The sequence below is a fragment of the Sciurus carolinensis genome, chromosome 7 (assembly GCF_902686445.1).
Source record: "Sciurus carolinensis chromosome 7, mSciCar1.2, whole genome shotgun sequence".
Taxonomy (NCBI): Eukaryota; Metazoa; Chordata; class Mammalia; order Rodentia; family Sciuridae; genus Sciurus; species Sciurus carolinensis.
The window spans coordinates 41,564,691-41,584,647 of record NC_062219.1 but is presented as its reverse complement, the minus strand read 5'-3'; the positions used below and the strand labels follow the sequence as shown (position 1 = coordinate 41,584,647).

Sequence of the window (19,957 nt, the reverse complement as noted above, 5' to 3'; positions counted from 1 at the left end):
ACACAATTAGTTGGAACCGCTCTGATCTTCTTTACTAAATTAAACGTCTCTGTTTACAACACATGCAGAAAGTACAAAATGTATCTGTACGCCTTCCTCATCAAAATTACTTCCTAGAGGAACTAGAAAATGTGTCAATGTGGATTACCGTCTGCAGGAGCTACTCGCCCTGACACTCTGGGGTCTTGCACACAAAGGATGAGAGAGGGGCGTGGGGAGAGTGGAAGGCGTCCCTGCCCCGCCTCTCCCGGCAAAGCCCGCACAGCAGTCTGCTGGGGCGTGGGGACCGGAGCAGGTGAAACTTGGGGCTTGGGATATTTGAATGCCACCAAAATTGCCGTCCTTCCCAAAGAGGCAGGAAGAGAGGAGCCGAGTGCGTGCGCGAGCTGAATGCTTACGTCGCAGCGAGATCTGTGCTGGGATAATTAGAGAGGAGTTGGGCTGAGCCGAGTCCTCTTTTAGCAGCAGCAGCCGGAGCCGCAGCAGCAGTCCGGAGGGGCGCGCCGGACTCTGGTCACTCGGAGCCAGCAGGGAGAGGCCGGTGCCGCGCCCACCGCCCCGGCGACTCTGGGCGCACAAAGGCGGCGGCCGCCTGCGTGGCCTTTTCCACCCAGGCGTTCGGGTCCCCTCCCTCCCTTCTCCTCTCCCGAAGGCGAAAATGGCAGGACCGGGCGGGGACCTGGGACAGCGGTGGCCCTATCTCTGCTGTCCCCACCCCTCCCGCTGAGAGGCAGCGGGCTGCCCTCAGACGATGCGGCCGCAGCTACTCCCGAGCGAGTCTTCGGCCCGGGTCCCCGCTGCCGCCCCTCTTCTCTGTTCGCTCCCTACCACCGAGAGGAGTTGATGCTGCTGTCGCCCCCGCCGCCGCCGCCGCCGCCGAAGCCGGGGCTGATGGATGCCAGGGAGTGCCGCATTGCTTAGCGTCCCCGCCTCCGGGTTTGCTGGTAGGAGCCAGCTGCTCTTTCTTCTTTCTTGCTTTGGGGTTTATAGAAAAGATAGAGACATTTTTATTTCATTCTCCACAACTCCCTTCACCACCCCTGTTTTTGACATGCACCTTCCCAGAGAGATACCCTCCCTCCCCACCCCACCCCCGCGGCAAGTCCTTTAAAATGAAGGGATAGAGGAAGGCAGAAGTTGGGGGTGGGGTGGGGGGAGCCCACGCTGGTGCCAACGCCACCAAAATCTCTCCTGGTGCCTTATGAGATCACGGTGTGTCTAAGAGGGGCAGAGGGAAGGTGCGCTATCTGCAGTCTTCCCTAATTGGATCATCATGATAATAAAAAATAAAATCCCACAAAGATGTCTTTTAAAAATAGTATCTTTGAATAAGCAGAGGGAGAAATAAGCTCCTTTCCCCCACCCTCTTTTTCTCTTTTTCTTTCTGGCAAAGACGCTCTCTCCCCGCCCTGGAGCTCGGCGCTGAAGAACCACCTTATTATTAATCAGAATTCCCATCGTTATCCCTGGCAGGCGCATCCTTCAGTAGGAACCGCAGAAGCATCACAGTGCTGGGGCTGAGATGTGCGTGGGGGTTGTTTTTATTACATCTTGGAAGACAAGAGAAGAGGACAGCACCAAGATCAGAACCACTCGTGCTAGGTGGGATTAGGGGTTTTTCGTTCGGAGAGAGAAAGGACCAGAAGGAGCAGCGTGCAGGGCCCGCCAGAGGTCCACATTTCTTTAAAGAAAAGAGGGAACTAACGGGGGCGTTGTTTTTAGGGGCTGGGGGAAGAAGTTTGTATCCCCCACAGTAAAGCTGTAGGAAAGCAAGTGCAACAGGGTACTTGATTAATCACGAAGACCAAGTCTTTCCTGTAAAGGAGAAGCAGGCAGCAGGGAGGTCTGGGACCAGAGTGTGGCAGTGGCAAAGGCCAGGTTTGTTGTGGGACAGTCAACAAGAGCTTCAGAGCGAAGGCTTTGGAACAACAGAACAATGACTCATTTACAGGCTGGTCTCTCTCCTGAGACCCTGGAGAAAGCTCGCCTGGAACTCAATGAGAACCCAGACACGCTGCACCAGGACATCCAGGAGGTGAGGGATATGGTCATCACCAGACCGGACATTGGCTTTCTGCGCACCGATGATGCTTTCATCTTACGCTTCTTGCGGGCGCGGAAGTTTCATCACTTTGAGGCCTTCCGCCTATTGGCCCAATACTTTGAGTACCGTCAGCAGAACCTGGACATGTTCAAAAGCTTCAAGGCCACTGACCCTGGCATCAAGCAGGCGCTGAAAGATGGCTTCCCTGGGGGCTTGGCCAATCTGGACCACTATGGCAGGAAGATTCTAGTCCTTTTTGCTGCCAACTGGGATCAGAGCAGGTAAATCCCAAATTCAAACTTGGGAGTGATCCTTTTTCTCTCCCATTTTCCAGAATTTACCCTGAAGAGTAGTGTCATAATTTTGCAGCTTTGATGTTTATTTGTTTGGCTAGGAGAAAAGAGAAACTGAGACTAAGAAATGAGATTCTGGTGTGCACTCTGGGAAGAGAGAAGGCCTTTTATTTTTACTTTTAAAACTCTTAGTTCACTAACACCCAGTTTCTACTGCAGCTTTAAGTGTTTCCTGAACCATATTTTAAAACTGAGATCTAAGTCACTAAACTTCTAAGTAAAGCATCCAAATATTTCACCTCTTGAATAAGTTTATGGTCTGGGAAAATGAGTAAATACAGGAGACAGCTTTTCCTCCTTCCTCCTGAAGGGATTCTTAAACTAAAGACAGTCAACATCATAATTGTCATCAACACCCTCTCTCTTTAGTATTCATATTTTATTTTCTAAGAATAGCCTGGTGCTCAAGAAAGAGCAGGTAGTTTTATTGCTTGGGAACTTTTCTGCTTGGTGATGTGTAGAGAAAGGCGAAATATGATGTGTGTCACTTCAATGAAAAGGAAGAGTTGTACCCTCTGTCGCTAAGCATGCTTAGCGACACTGAAAATAAAGGCTGACTGGTGTGCTTGTTCTACACCTGTCACTAATCTGAAGAATATGTTTCCTGTCTGATGTAATTTTTCATCTTTTGGAAAGAAGTGGAAAACGTTCAGATGCATCAGTTGGTAGGCTTTTTGAGCTCATTGGCTGTTTAGTAGATGAGAAATAATATTTGCACTTCATCTACATTATTATAGGAAAAAAGCAATGACACTTTTACTTCTTCAATCAGGATTAGTTTCCCAAGCTGAAAGAGATAAGAAATTATAAAAGGTTCCTGAATAAGGCAATTTCAGTTAAGTTTAAAGTTAAATATATTTCGTGGAACTTAAAAATGCTCCCAAACTAAATATCATAAGAAGCTGGTTGTTGAAATGTTGGTGTATTTTAGTTTTGTGAATGGGGACTTTGGGTACATCTGGTTAATTTAAACTACATCTGGAGCAACTGTAAATGACTTCTACAATTAGTGAGAGATGTTTAGAGAACTTATGGGTTTCTGGATAGGATTATTAATTTCTTGGGATATTAGAGCATAAATTAATATTTTAAAACAGTTTTCCCCATTAATTGGTTACTTTTGCCTATAATTCTATATTGAGAGATACTCTAGTTTTTAAAAGTAAATATGAAGACAAAATACTACCTGAAGAATCATAAATTTTAGAAACATATATTTAAGAGAAAATTAGCCATTGGGAAGAAATAGAGCTTTCTTTATTTTAGCTAGACCTTACTCCACCTCTTATCATGTAGAACTCTTCAAAGAACTATGAAATTCCATCCAAAAACTACAAGTTTTTCTCTAGAAAGTGTTTTTTTTCTTCATCTAAATACATTATGGGGTCATGCAAACAATGATTGTGCATATCAAAACTGAAAACTTTATTTGAGGAATAACCTAATATTCCATATTACAGTTAACTTTGAACTTTGTTAAGCTTTGGTGATAGGATGGCTATGGAAATTTTATATTTAAATACATCATAAATTCTGTTAGAAATATCCCTAGGGAGGCAGATTGCATTCAAAGAGGAATACACATACATCAGAACTATTTCATTTATTTTTATAAGTGAACTAACATTCATAATGATTTATAAAACTAATTAAGATGAAAGTCACTTATAGTTCTCATGTATGTGGAAAGGTGATTATTATGGATATACTTAAGAAACTGTTTCAGTTGTCTATCTCATGCATTTATGGAAAAGGACATATTATAACTAATCAAACCTTTTCTCTCTGGGAATCTACAATAGGAGGGGATTTATTGATAGCTATGTAGAACATTTTTATTGAACCTCCACAAAATTATAAATATGAAAATACTGTGAATTTAAAATTAAAAAGTGAGAAGCTGTGTCCTGCAGAAATACCCTGTCAGGACCTATAGACTAATAATTGTGAATTATGTTTCTATGATTGGAAGGAACAGGTATAAACAAGAAGTTATAGTATGTCAAGAAGTTGTAATAAATCTAAATCACATGCAAGTGATCTAGAAGATCTAGAACTTGCCTAAATTTCAGTTGTTTCTACTTCCCGTTTTTTTTTTTTTTTTTTTAATAGATCCCTCCTTCTCCCTACCTGTTCTTTATCCCCAGTTCACCATACCAAAAAACAGGGACTCCTGGACGGACAGTTCTGCCATCTTGGCAGCCTCTATAAATCTTTATCTTCATGGTATATGCACATGAATTGCATTGGACCCTGCCCTGAAATTGGAGGAACAGTTGTCTCTCTGATAGTGCCAGAGTCCTATTATCCCTCCTCAGTATGAATCCTCTTCTTCTGCCCCAAGTCTCAAGGCTTCTCTAACTTGACTCCTACAGAATTTGCTACCACCTTTTCTACAGCTTACTTAATTATGGCTGTTGGGTGAATATGACAACTGACAGTTTCCCTTACTTCTTACCCTCCCCTGCTCTGTAAGTTAAGTGTTATGTTCCTTATCCACATCCTGCCAGTTCAAAACCACCTGGGTCTATCCCGAAAACTGCATCGATGAACACAATTTTGACCATATTACTTGAGTTGAATACTTTTTAAAAAAGTATTATATAGGGAAGTTTCAGAAATGAAATAGAAGAAAAATTATTATTTGGAAAAAAGGTTATTTTCCAACTTCCTAAATACAAAGAAAAAAAAAAAAAACCAAGATTTTATTAATTTTGAAGAAAATACTTGTAAAAAACCCCCAAAGTATTAATTTGTATAACAAAAGACATTTATTATATTTATAATAGCACCTGAGCTACAGTAGATGCTCAATAAATATTTGAGGTGAATTATGAGTTATGCAGATTTTTAAAACAAATTCTAAGTAAGCATTTCTCCATTATATGCTTTCTGCTATATTAAATTTTCTAGGGCAATTTTCTATGTGCCTGAAGACATGGAAAATAGTAAATATAAAATAGTGTCTCTACTGCAACATAGTGCAGAATGATTTCAGATTCTATAAATAATTGGACCCTTTCCAAAACCTTTATGAGATATAAATTCATCAGGAATACTAAGGTAAAATCAAAATATTTGCAGTGTACCCATCTTCTGATGAATCTTAAAAATAAAAAAGCAGAAATACTGAAATGTCAAAAATGACTTTGGTTGTGGTCTATGTCCTTCTAAAAAGAAAGAAAACAGGCTCAGATGATTTGTCGCATTCATTGAGCAGTCTGTACCTTGGAAGAGATTTGCACGATTTTATCTCCTTTCAGGTTGTCTAACATAATATCTGAAAACAAAAGCAAACACAGCAAAATTATAATTTGGTGGTTACACTACATCATTAGAATGCAGGGAGTCTCAGTGCATCACATGTTATATTTCCTTCACAAATGACAGTGCCCTACTTAGGGCTCAGCAGATACCTTCAAGTCGTCCACTTGATTTCATCAACAGAGTGTGAAGATAATGGACCATGAAGCTAGAAGATAGAGCACTACTTGAGAAAAGGAAGTTTGGAATGAAAGGAGATGGCAGTCTAGGCCCCAGGGCACAAAAACAGATAACTGAGAAGTTGAAATCCACTGACACATAATTACTGGGAATATTCATGAGTGAAATTGTGTCACCTGAAACCTACGGATGACATGCAGCCTGAGAGTTGGCCTGTAAGTCATCAGATAGCTGCTAGTAGTATTTTACTTCTGTAGACCTCATTAGACTTATAAAGTAGTTATCTGGACTTTACTAGAGGAAACAACTAGAGGAAACAGGAACTTGGTTAATAGTTATTAAAAATGATTAAGTGTAGCTAGAATTAAAGTGATCATTAATAGTGGCAATTCAGAAAGCACAGATCATCTTGCACTATCTTTGCCTTTCATAATGGACCTCGATTATCACTTACAGTATTGAAGCTCTGGAAGGGGCAGGAAACTCACTGGTCAGACATTGTTGTGATCCTCTAACTCATCCTGGAATTTGCCTAGAAAACATTTTCTTGTCTGTTTGTGCTTTGTGTGTGGCCTTTTCATATAAAAGAAAATATGTAAATGACAGGTATTTGAGGTTTCAGTTCCAATGCTCCTATATCTTTCAATAGTGTGACCAATGTTCAAAACGAAAGACAATTATGATAACGATGGCTTACCATTTAAAAAAATAACTATAGACTATAGATTTGTTTTAATATTAACTACGAAGATTTCATCTTCTCTGGAAGTATGCTAACATGAATAAAATTAAATGAAATCAAAATGACTGGGAATGGATTAAAACAGCCAAGAACAATAAACAAGAGAGGAAGAATTACTCACAATTGATAATCTTTAAAAAAAATTGAAAAAAGAAAAGACAATTATTTGGCTTGATTTTTCAAGATTTCTTGTCTCCAATTATTAAAGTATTAAACTATTTCTCAACTATAAAATCATTGTCACACTAAGTGGCAGGATCAGGAGTCCCTTATGTTCAAAATCCTGGAAGTGTTGTTATGGTGTGTGGTGGGTGGATTTCCATTAGGCCAAAGTAGAAGTGGCAAGTGTGCCTTCCAAGGGATCACAACAGCACCTCCATGTGGTAGGGAGGCTCCCTTAACAAATTCTCTAGAAACTGCAACTGATTCCACACTCTTCTCTTAGTATAGACCATGGAAAAACGAAAGAGATTTTAAAAAAAGACAGTTATCCTGAGAAATGTTAGAGGAATATTATGACAGATCTCTGAAAAAAATAGGACAGTCTCTAAAAACTGGGGTGGTCATGCAGTAATTAGTGAAATAATCCTGAAATAACAGTGAAAGCAGAGGACCAACCTTCTGTAGGGCATTGATCAAGTTATTTATATGTTTCAAATATGCAACTTCAAACAAGGTTGAAGAGGAGCAAGGAATTCGGGGTTATCAGAGTGCCCAGAAAGGAGGCCCCTTAAGAAATGTTTAAAGATATTTTAAAACATGAGCCAACAATTTATATGTTAACAAGTTGTCCTTACTAAGTTAATATATTTGCCCCATTTTGAGAAAAGATAGAGGTCTTCTAACTTAACCCTGGGCAAGTACCTATATTTCACTATTATAATAAACAGTGATATGCAATAAAAGATACTGTTGCATGTTGGATCATTATGATATTAAATAACAGAGATAATTAATATTTCATTTAAATTGATTAACAAAAATAAACTTTAGTTGAATATTTGCCGTATACCTAGAAATTTAGCAAAAAAAGTTTTTTTGTGTAGCAATAGTTGTATAATTTCAAAAAAAATTTTTTTTTCAATGAGTGATATTTTAGCAGGTATTACAGAGATATGACACAAACTTTATACTGTTAAGAGACATATAATCTCCCTGGGAAGAAAGAATATGAAAATCTAAATAACTTATTACTAGGGAGATCCCATAAACTTTATGAAGATACTGTTGGTCAGTGTTGAAGTTCTGGGCATAGGTGAAGCTGTGGGCTTTTCAGTTATGCAGGGAGTAATTACCTGTGTGGTTGACTGAATCTAACTTTTTATTGTTCCTTTTCATTTAATCACACCTTCAAAAACCCTCTGAAGCATGTAGTATAGCAGTTGAGTACTTGCCTTATGATCATACAACTAGTAAGTGACATCAGTCACTTCCTTTTGTGTATAGACAGTTATCAACCCAAATTAAGGGGAAGACAATTAAATGTCATTAAATACAAATTGAGCTCTGATAACTAAAAAAAAAAAAATCAATCTATGATTTCAAATATCTTTTTATTTTTGTACCCAGAGTTGCTTAACCACAGAGCCACATCCCCAAACCTTTTCTTATTTAGAGACTCGTTCTCACTAAGTTGCTTAGGGCCTCTCCAAGTTGCTGAGGTTGCCTTTGAACTTGTGATCCTTCTGCCTCAGCCTCCTGAGTTGCTGAAATTACAGGTGTATGCCTTTGGATCTTGTTGGTTTCAAAAATCTTGATTAAACAAAAGAATGTAGATAACTAGGGACAAAAGTTAAGGTGTAAGAATATATTTTCTGAAGGCAAAGACTGGACTAATCAGACACTTGGACAGAGTATTTGTCTCTGAAAAGAAAGGTTGATGAAATTATTTATTCCAGGACAATTCTGTCTTAAGTTTTTTTGTGTAGCAATAGTTGTATAATTTAAAAAAATTTTTTTTCAAAGAGTGATATTTTATCTGCAGATGTCTCATTTCCAGTGATTCTCTTGTTCTTATTCACCTACATTCCTACATCAGTAAAATTAAAGTAAGGCTCAGACAGCTAATCTTTTGTGCACAGTGACAGAAGCCAGGCAGATGAAAATCTCAGAGTTTCTATTTCCTCTGGGGTTTGTAGAGTTAGCTGTTTTGCTTCCCATCCTGACTCCTGTGAATGTCTTTGTGCTTCCACTCCACCAGAGCCCTGAAAGTGGGCTCACTGGATAATGGTAAGGAGGGTAAAGTTGATACCTTGGTATTGACTTCCTGATCTCCTATCTTCTGGAGCACATAGTATGATACCAAGACATGGAAAAGCAGAACAGCTATTCATCAGACTGTTCTGATGGGGCACAATGGGGAGTGGACAGTTCCCTGGTCTACAAGGTGTCAGAAAGACAAGGCTTGTAATCTAGACTCCCTCTTTCCTCTATGGTGATTTTGGGTAAACTGTTCAAATTCTCTGAGATCTTATGTACTCATCTGTTAAATAATAGGAAAATAGTCAACCCAGGGACCTTGGTGATTGTTTTGAGATTAAGACAATACATTTAAATTTGCTTTGGAAATCTTAAGCTATTACCCCATAGAGGTACTATTATCACAAAGCAGTAGCATGAAACATCTACATGGGTTCATCAGCTTTAGTATTAACCACATCTTGAGGTTTTAATAAAGGTAATTCTTCTTTGTCCTTCTCCCAAGCATCTTTCCAACAGGTCATGCTTTAGACACTAGAAAATGTTGTTTAATGAAAACTGAGGGGCTGGGCAGGCTTAATGAAGAATTTAATAGTCGCTGATTTATTCAGTGACAAAGGGAAGGTGCTGGCTGTTGTGCTGTTGTATGTGATGCCAGGATGCCAGTTTTCCCTGTCGTGCTGAAAAGACTGGAGAGTAGAAGGATATGACCTGCTTGTAATTTAAGTTGGTCTTTGCTCTGACTGTAAGCTGTGCTAGAGCGACGGTGCTGTGGACGCCAGGACAGAAGCATGGGCCAAGAAGCCACCCAAAATTGCATGGTCAGAAACAGGAGAAGCAGCAGCTCCAATCTTCTTAAAAAGTCTTCAAAGTACCTTTTGAATTCACTTCAAATGATTAACGTCTTTGAGAGAGAAAGAAAGACAGACACAGAGAAAGAGAGAGAGAGAGAGAGAGAGAGAGAGAGAGAGAGAGAGAGAGAGAGAGTGATTTGAGAGGGCTCCTGGCTACAAGCAGTACACTTCTGCTCAGCACTGCTGCATGGCACAGTCCTTGTCTTCCCTCAGTCCAAGAAGGTGTTTTGCTTCGCCCTTTGGGTGGAGAGAGAAACATACATGAATGATATAACTCAAAAATGACATCAAATAGGGCACATTGATATCCTTTGTAAGAGGAAGTAGAGCAGTATGGTCTTTACCCTTGGGAAATTGGTTGTAGCATATATTCTTGTGTACCTATAGTATGCTGGGTACTGTTGGGCAATGAGAACAGAAAGCAGTATTAAATAGTAAAACTCAGTTTTTAAGCTAAGCTTACACATCTGTGACTGTAGACTGAGAAAGGGCACTGGGGGTCCCCAGCAGATGGAGACAATCTCACACAACAGGGGTGGACCCAGAGAAAGGTAGAACTTAGGGAAAATGAAAAGGAGTGGTATCCTTCACAGAATGAAGTGAAGGAACAGTAGAGAAGTGTACCAGTTTGCTGGGGGACAGATGTAACAAGATCTTGAAGGCTAGGGGGAGCCTGTGCATGGATGTGCAAGGTAAGAGGTATAATTATTAAGGGAATGGTGGGGTTTTGAAAGAGCCATAGAAGAGCAGTATTATGTCAGGTTTTGGATAATTAATATCACAGTAGGGCGTAGGCAAGATTTTGGTAAGTGAAAGGGGAGAAAAAGAAAAGAGAAATGACATTATATTAGGCAACGAAACTCAGACTACTGGAGAAAGAGTTGAAGGTCAAAGACATATAAGTAAACAAAGGGAAAGAAAAGTAGTTGGAATTTGGTGAAAATACACAGAAGTAGAAGTGAAGGGACTATCCAAGAATGATTCTTCATTAATTGATCATTTAAAATAATCTCAGAGGGGAAGTGAGTAGTGGAGGTACTGAGATGAGTATCATTAATACTCAGGCAATAGTTACTAAGGTGCAGATGTTTAAGTTTCAACTGGGAGGATGAGGCTGTTGCTTAAGAGTGACAGTGACTCTGGGCATGTAGGTGAGGCATTCACTCATACATTGGCCAAAGGGAAGAAGGTATGGCTCAGGAACTCTGTGAGATACTATTTGGTGACAGCGGAAGACCAAGGTCTATTTCTTGATTTGGATGACTGGAGGAAAGAGTGGAATCAAAGATGGAAGATAGAGTGTCCAGAAAGTGGGAGGAAAAAATGTTAAATGTAGTGTCATGGAATCAAATATAAGAAAGAGACTCACTGAGTCTCTCAATGATTATAGCAAACATATTCTTTGACTATGTTATATGCCAAGTGTTGATTAAAAACTTTACATATATTATTTTATTTCATTTTTATTTTCACAAGTCTGCAAAGTTAAGAATACTTGGTTGAAAAGAACAAAAAGCAATTTGTAGAATATGAAACAATAAAAGTCATTATATGATTATAGAAATTATAGAAGTTCACATTAAAGTATTTTCTATGTGCTAGGCACTGGATTTAGTATTTTACATTTTGTTCTAGGAGGTAACTATTACCATTTACATTTTAAAAGAGGAAATGGAGGCTAAGCAAGTTTCCGTAATTCTTCAAGGTGTAGAGACAACCTAAGATTAGAAAAATAGGAAAGAGTTCCATTTTCGGTTTGTATTTGGGATAATGGTAAGTTGAATATTAAAAAGACTTTAAGTTAAAGAAAAACTTTACATACTTTGTCACATATATCTTTTCAGACTTTTACAGTTTATAGCTGTAAACTTTCCAAAGGGATTAGATGTTTTCCTTCTATTATACAGTGAGTAAATAGGAGATGTGATGTCAAAGTCTTCTCCTTATGTTTTTTACATATTATAGCTGCTTTGATTTCTTTCAGGAGTAATGGTCTACATAGTCAGATGTCAGTTGTAAAATTTCTTGCTGGTGTTATGATTTCTTCTTACTATAAGCTATGCATCCTTCTCTACAAATTCAAGTTTTAGTTAATTCTATTTGGGGAAGCACAATCAGGAGTCAAGAACTGCAACAATGTGCTAGTTTGTCTTTTTTTTTTAAATGGATTTCTTCCAGCACACAGGGGAAGAATAGCAATGATGGAACTCATACAATTTGAGTATAAATATCAAACATGAATATGTAACATATTTCATTATAGTGACTTCTAATTTCTAAATTATAACAGTTAAAATAATTTAAAGAGGAGAACAATGGTAGGATTCCTGAAGAAATAAATTTGTAGATGCTACATTTCTTTGGAAGGTATTTTACAGACTCTGGCAAGAGTCTATGAAATCATGTTCTTCTAAGGAGGAGCCTGCTGAGCTGCTAATGGTAATAATATGACATGTTTGACAACAGAGGACAGGAGTAAGTCAAGAGTGGTGTTGGCCTGCCCTTCAAATGTGTTAGCTAGGTTGTTTTTAGTTTCTTAAACTTATAAATTAAAATGTTTATATAAAGATTATTTAGATTTCTGGGAACAAGATATTAAATGTAAAAAGTTGATTAGATTTACTCTTGAAAACTTTGCAAACTTGATTTTCTTCCTTGCTGATCCTAAATTTGCCTATGTTACTTATTTTGAAATAATTTTATAACTTATGTAATGTATAATTTATAATATTACATATAAGTCATAATAATTTATAACCCATTACATATGTAAAATTTATATAATATACAAATTTAAAAAAAAATTTAGTTGTAGATGGACATAATACCTTTATTTATTTATTTTATGTGATGCTGAGGATCGAACCCAGTGCCTCACACATGCTAGGCAAGTACTCTACCACTGAGCCACAACCCCAGCCCCAATATACAATTTTTAATAATATAATTTATATATAAATACATTCATTCATTATTAATATATAAGTCATATGTTATAATTCTTGATTTCAACACAGTTTGAAAGAACCATACTTCAAGTGTAGTCCTTAAACCAAATTGCCTGTTATTTTTAGCCCTTACTGGTACCATGATTTATCTTTACTAGATACAAATGCATCATCCTTCCTAAACTGATTTAAGATTAATATTTTATTTTATAGCATTTTGATATTAATGCAATTTGATATTATTATGGGTAACAGAAGAAGAAATCATTCTCATAATGAGGAACCATCCTGAATTGGACTTTTCTAATTTTTAATTTTCTTTAGTGTGAAATTATTTTGAATTTCAGAAAGTAAAATCATTTTGGGGGTTGTCTAATTTTAACCTGAATCTTAGACTTCCTGTCTCAACTTCTCCATCTCTGTAGGTTTATAGGCTTTAGGTTATAACACATGCAGGCCATTATGTCTGCAATAAAGGTAGGCCATCCATCAAGTGACATTAAGTCATATAATTTTCACTAATAACAAATAAATAATGAGCCCTACAAAAAGTTTTATTATCTTATGTATTCAAGAAGTACTTTTGGATACCATATCCCTAGGCCTATAATAACCTGGACACCTTCTAGATGGTTAAAAGCAATCTCCTGATCCTTTCTTTTACAATAGAAATAGTCTATCCTAAAAATCATAATTAACATTTTAAGGAAAATATTCTTCAATTCTGATTATACCCTACCTAGTGCACTACATCTAGGGCTACTGTTACAACCAAAAGTAAGTTATGTGTTTATTCCTATGTATTCCAACTTTCACTGAATATCTGCTGTATATCTAGAATTGTGCAGATGATTTTGCCAGAATCATCTCTTTGATTCTCTTCCTTCCAGCTCCCACTTCCCACTCTGTGAGACAGACATAGATACCACTATGCTTTCAGATAATGGAAACAGTCCTTAGAATTTTAAATGAATGGCACATCAAGGGCCACAGAGCTAATGAGAGGCAGGGCAGAAATTCCTTCTAGAAGTCTTTTGACATCATGCCCTATGCTTGATTAATGCTAGAATCCTAAAGATTCTGTTCCAAACAGTTTTACAGACTGGGAAATGAAAAGCTGAGAAACTACCTAATGTTCTGTTTTTCATTGTTTATTTCTTTCCAAACTATTATATTTTATCCATTCACCTCTAAATATTTTTAGAAGTAAAAATAGAACTACTCCCTCTTCAATACCCCTTGTCTCATACTGTCTCCTTGGCGAGTCTGTCTCTTCCACTAAACAGAGATGGTTCTATTCCTGATCCCGTTCCACCTCATGCCACTTCTTCCCTGAGGTCCAGATCTCTTTCTGTAGCTTTTCCTGGACATCTTCACCTGAATGTCTCAGGAGAAAATTTTACAAAAAACAAAATTATTAACGTTGTCCATAAATTTTCTGATTCCTTTTAAAATTTGGGGATTTCTTAATGATTATCTTCTTAGAATAATTACTTAATATCTCTGTTAGCTTTGACTGTATTAGTCACTTCATTTTCTTGATCTTTAAGTTTTGACTTTTGATCCAGAACATTCTGCTTTGAACTCTCTTCTGAGCTTAGGATCTATCAAGATGATTACTTGATATATCTTTCTGGGTATATTACATGTTTCTCAAATGCAACAGTTTCTGTTCAAAAGTCTATATTTCCAGACATCCCAAACAGTCCTCTCTATTTGCACTATTGATTTTGATTAAAGATTTTTACATTTACTCAGTCTCTGAAGCTAGAATTGGTGTGTTACTCTTGTCTCTTTCCTCATCCTTAGTCTCTACACCTACTTAAATATTAAATTTTAACAAGTTTACCATTAAAATACTTCTCAAATTTGGCTTCTTATTTTTGTTCTTCTGCAGTCTTTATTTACTCAGTTTCTTAGGCTGCAATCAGTTTCCTTGTTCCCCAGTCCAGTCCCATTTGACAGGAACAAGTACATTTACTGAAATTCTAGATTGTGTCCAATATTGTCTTAAGGAACAAGATAGGAAAAAATAAAGATCCAACTCTAAATTTGGATGACTTGCATTATATTAAATAGATAAATCTCCATGATTTTTCTGATTCTCTGCTTTTGTTTGTCTTCTCTATCTGTCCCTCCTATCTTCCCTTCTTTTCTTTTCATCTTTATGATGCAAAATCAACAGAGGTAATGAAGTCTGCTGGTACTTTTATCCATAATGATCCCATACACTTTTCTTGATTTCGAAACTCCTTCAGATCTCATTCTTGAATTTTTCAAATACAGTTGTGTCTCAGTATTCTCGAGTTATTGGTTCCAGGGTCCTCTGCAGACATTAAATTCTGCAGATGCTCAAGTCTCTTATGTAAAATGGCATGGTATTTGCATACAATCTGTACACCTCTTTCTGTACACTTTCAATCCTCTCAATTTAAATTATCTCTTGATTACTTACAATATAAATGGTTGTTATACTGTATTTCTTAAGAAAGTTAGTATGAGTTCAATACAGATGTAGTGTCTTTTTTTTTTTTTTTTAATTCTATCTTCAACTGACTGAATCCATAGTTGCTGATCCCTCAGATACAGAGGGCTTAATATATAAGTAGTGTTTGTATTACCAACAGCATTCTTAAGCTGTTCTAAACTATGATGCCTACTTTTGGGGATAGTTGAAATGAGATATTAGAAAGTCATAGGAAGTCCCGGATGCAAATTAAATGACTACAAAGTATAAAACATGCTGCAGTATTTTCAAAATCATTGCTACCTGTTTGAATAGAATATGTGTTAAATACTAATATATCCCCAGAGCTGATATAAAGTAAAGAAGTTTTTTAGGCAAAATCATTTCCTTGAGATTCTTGAGGTATTTTAAAGGGACTCTTCAAGGTAATAGTCAGATTACAGTCTGTTTGAGGTATTTTAAAGGGTCTCTTTAGTTCCTTTAAAAACTGAAAAACTTTCTACAGATTCTACAAAAGTTGTCAGATCTAACTGAGTACTTTTCTGTTGCTGATAGGTACACACTGGTGGATATTCTGCGTGCCATCTTACTTTCTTTAGAAGCCATGATTGAAGATCCTGAGCTTCAAGTCAATGGGTTTGTTTTGATCATAGACTGGAGTAACTTCACCTTCAAGCAAGCCTCTAAACTCACGCCAAGCATGCTGCGGTTAGCTATTGAAGGTCTTCAGGTAGGAGATGCCAGTTACTGGGCTTTGCTCTCCCATGTTTGATTTCTCTTAGCCATTGGCTTAGAATGCAAAATATCTTACAGAATAATAAAAACAAAAAGCATGACTTCGTTTTTAGTACAAACATTAAAACACTAACTGAACAAAGGATTTTGAAAGATGGGCTGAAGGATGTTAGCCTTTTAGTAGATAAGTTTGTGATATTTCGCAGAAGCCCTCATAATGTTAAACACATATACAGATGATGGACTGAGATTTTTATCTTGATAATCAGGACATGTAACTTTTGCTGGACTTGAATTATTAGATAGTGGGGCTTGCTTTATATTTCTCTTTCCTTTTCTGTGTTTATTATAAATAACTAAATACATTTTTCATTACTCTCATATAACCTAATGAATTGGGAAGGATCAACAATGTCTTTATGTTGCCTAAGGTTGATCAAAATGATTTTTGTTTGTTTTGTTTCTAAGACACAAAAATCACCATTTTGAAATATTTCTCTAGACATTTTTTTCCTTTTTTTGGTGGGAGGTGCTGTGACATGGAATTTATATAGTTACAGTGCATCTTCCAGGGAATGGTATTGAACTCATTGGAAATTATAAAAAAGGAAGTGGATCATAATTCAGTGTTACAGTTTTGCTATTTTCAAGTTTTTTTATTTAACTTCTACGATATCCTTCTGCTCTCTTTCTACTACATGCTACTTTGTGTATAATATTTATGGAATTGATTTTAAGCTTCTAGAAAGATTGGCAAGTTCAACTCGAGTGAAAAAATTCTTTGTTCCATATTTATTCTCTGTATTTTTAACACATTTTAGAGATTTGTTAATAGTTAATTTTTCTAACTTTCATCACTGATAGTATCTCTTATTTTAAATAAATGAATTATATATGTATTATTCATCATGACAGAGTGTTAGACTTTTTTATGTTGAATAAACCAAAATAATCCAGATCTCCACTCCATAGTAATTTCTGACTGCGTTTCTGGCACGTAAATTAATGACTGCTGAACCCCTAACAATGGGCCACCGCTACAGGCTGCAGGGCTTCTTAACCAAATTGAATTCACAGTTTGAGTTCTGCCTCCAGACTGAATAAGACACACTGATCTCTCTCTCTAACTTGTTTTTCCCACTGCAAGTTTTCTGACTGGCTCCTGGTGAATCCTTCTTTCCCCTATCTTATCTTACACAGCACCTTTTTTCTTAACTCCACAGAGACAGTTAACAAGGGCTGAGAGAGGGAGCAAGATAAAGCATGTTTGGCAATGTGTATGTCATGTAGAATGAGACCTAGTTCTGCTATTCTCAGTAATGGATAAAGGGTTCCTCACTCCGTACAAGAAATTGATTTTCATCAGTTGTGCTGCTTTATAGTTTGTATCTGAAATGTCCCACAAAGGCTCATGTGTTGAAGGTCCCCAGTGCAGTCATGTTCCAAGGTGAGCCTTGGGGAAGTGATTGATCATGAGGACGCTGACCTCATTCATTGATAGCTGAATGGACTACAGAGAGGTGGAGGAAACCGAAGGAGGAGGAACCCAGATGGAGAAATCGGGTCACTAGGGCCCTGTCCTGGAAGGGTATGTTGTCCCCGACCCCTCTGTCTCCCGCTCTCTGCTTTCTGACTGCCACGAGCTGAGTAGCTTTCCCCAACTATGCCCTTCTGCCATGATGTTCTACCTCAACTCAGGCCCAAATCAGAGTTGGCTGGCTAACCATGTCCTGACATCTCTGAAACCATGAGCCAAAATAAAACTTTCCTCCTCTAAATTGTTTACGGCAGGTACTTTTGTCACAGAGATGAGAAACGAACAGTTACTTAACATATTTTGGTAACTTGTCTAATTATTTAACCTATATTTGCATTAGGAGCAGCCTAGGTCTTTAGCTGTCAGAAGGGCTGGAGAACTCATTATACCTAAGAAGTTTTTAAAAGCACCTTAAAGATAGATTCAATATTTTGCTATCATGTAACTTGCCCACTTTATGGATTTACTTAACAGTATGGGATACGTCATTGCCAGAGAACAAACTGATGACTCAGAGATGCTTGGGAGCTTCTCATTAGCCAGGGCCACTCTCAGAGCTTCTTTAAGTGCAAAGTGTGAGCATAGGAGGAGCTGCAGTCTGATTAAACCTCGGAGCTTGTATCTAGGGAGGGAAATGATCCCCTTCCTGTATGGATTTGTGCTACACATATGGATCTGCCTTCTCTCTATTCCCCATAAATATTTTAGTCCTCTTCTCCTTTCTTCCAGAGTGCATTGAATAAACAGTTCTAACTGCTCTTGTTCACCAGTCCAGAGGAAACCTAAAATGGGAGCTCTTCCTGGAAATAAATTATATATATTACTGACCTTTAAACTCAAATTTTCTCCAGTTCAAATGGATTGTCTAATACTGTATATCTATGCCCATGTTCAGACTTACGTAACTATACCTAAAAACAATGGTAATTCTGAATCCTAGATTGTAGGATTGCTTAAAATGTTCCATTATGGCATGCATGATCTCCTATTTAGTCTCATATTGAATTAACACTTTCTGGCTTTTAAAATCAAGTCCCATTTTATTTGGCATCTATTATGTGAGAAATATTGTATGTAGCTCTGTTTCATCCAGGACATTAATTAATAGTATTTAAGTAATCTTGATTAAAAAAATATTTAAAGTAAAGATACATACACAATTTTAGTTTTCTTAGTATAACGACTGCTATCAACAAGACCACCAACACTATGAAAATAGTAAATGCCTTCCAGTTAACTCAAGGCAATAAAGAAAGGACTAATATTGTACTATAATTCTGCCATGATGTTATTTTTATTTAGGTAATCATGAAACACATTTTAGGGAGTTGAGCTAAAAATAATAAAGGCTACAAGTAGATGTAGCATCAGGGCAGTTATTTTAATAAGTTATTTTATTAATGGGATGCTACTGTTTTGAAGAGATCCTATCTGTCTTCCTCTTGAGTTGACTATGCAATCTATCTAACCACCAACCTACATTTCAAACCTCAATCAAAAAGTACTTTGAGTGACCTGGCTAAAGATAGCACCTGAGACCCTGTATAAAAGTACTTGGACCATTACTGCAGGTCCACATGTGACCACGGTGCAAGGTCAAATGAGATAGAATGTGGAAGGATGGAATGCACTGAGGATTCAGACAGACCTAGATTTGGATGGCAACCCTGCCACATATCAAGTGCTTTTACAAATTACTTAACTTGTTTGAATCTGTTTATTTATTCATTCAAACTTTTAAGTGTTATTATATTAGAAATGATACATCTTGCACTTAACAGGTGATGTGATTGAAGTTGATGTGGATTAGCTCATTTTTCAGGTGGCATATTTATCTGGATATGTGCTGATTATCTCACAATTCAGTGATGATCTAATTGTGATGAATTATTGTTGATTGACTTTGGGAATCTGAATATATTTTTCTTTCAATGCTCAGATTATAAAGACAAATACTTCATTTTTCTTTGTGATATCTCTTGGTTAAATAACATGTAGATATTTTCACATTGAATGCCAAATAACATATGTTTTCAAATTGAAAGCCAAAAGAAAGAATGAGATTGTTTTACCTGTTGAAATTTAATGTTTGTATTATGGGAGAGAAGCTCCTGCTCAGTTGTAAAGGTGGTGGTTGGGAAGTTGTCCTTGGAATTAAGGGTTGAGCAAAAATTTGCTACGTAGACAAGGACAGAGGGTATTTCAGGTAGGGAGAATTTTGGGAAAATACTTTGGACAAAAGCAGAGCTACAAAGGGTTGGAAGTGCATAATGAATCTGTTTTGATGTGGCTAGATTAAGACATGAATTGAGGATTAACCTGAGATGACCCTAGAAGGGCAGTCTGGGAACCAGTTGCATGGGATAGAAGACTGGATACTACATGGTTTGACCTGTGCTCTCTGGACACAAGGAAGTCTGGGAAACGAAAGTGTTCAGGTCACTCTTCAGTTGTGGAAAGATCTTTTGGATAGAAGAATGGACTTTGAAGGAAGGATAGGTTGGATCTAGAAAATCCCAAAACCAACCTTGAGTTAATTATACCAATGCCATTTTATAGGACAGAAAATGGAACCAAAGAAAGTTCAAGATGCTTGGCCAAATTTTCCCAGCTGATATTAATACTTGGGTCTAG

At 37.3% G+C, this 19,957-nt stretch overlaps 1 protein-coding gene across 1 annotated transcript in view; it reads left to right on the top strand.

Annotated features, from left to right (window-relative positions):
- The first annotated feature begins 238 nt into the window (after positions 1 to 238).
- Clvs2 (clavesin 2) overlaps positions 239 to 19,957 on the top strand; it is a 69,117-nt gene continuing 49,398 nt past the window's right edge. The window contains exons 1-3 of the mRNA XM_047559346.1: positions 239 to 944; positions 1,394 to 2,325; positions 15,607 to 15,781. Coding sequence (XP_047415302.1) covers positions 1,937 to 2,325; positions 15,607 to 15,781 — 564 coding nt within the window. The 5' untranslated portion in view covers positions 239 to 944; positions 1,394 to 1,936. The remainder of the gene's footprint in view (positions 945 to 1,393; positions 2,326 to 15,606; positions 15,782 to 19,957) is intronic.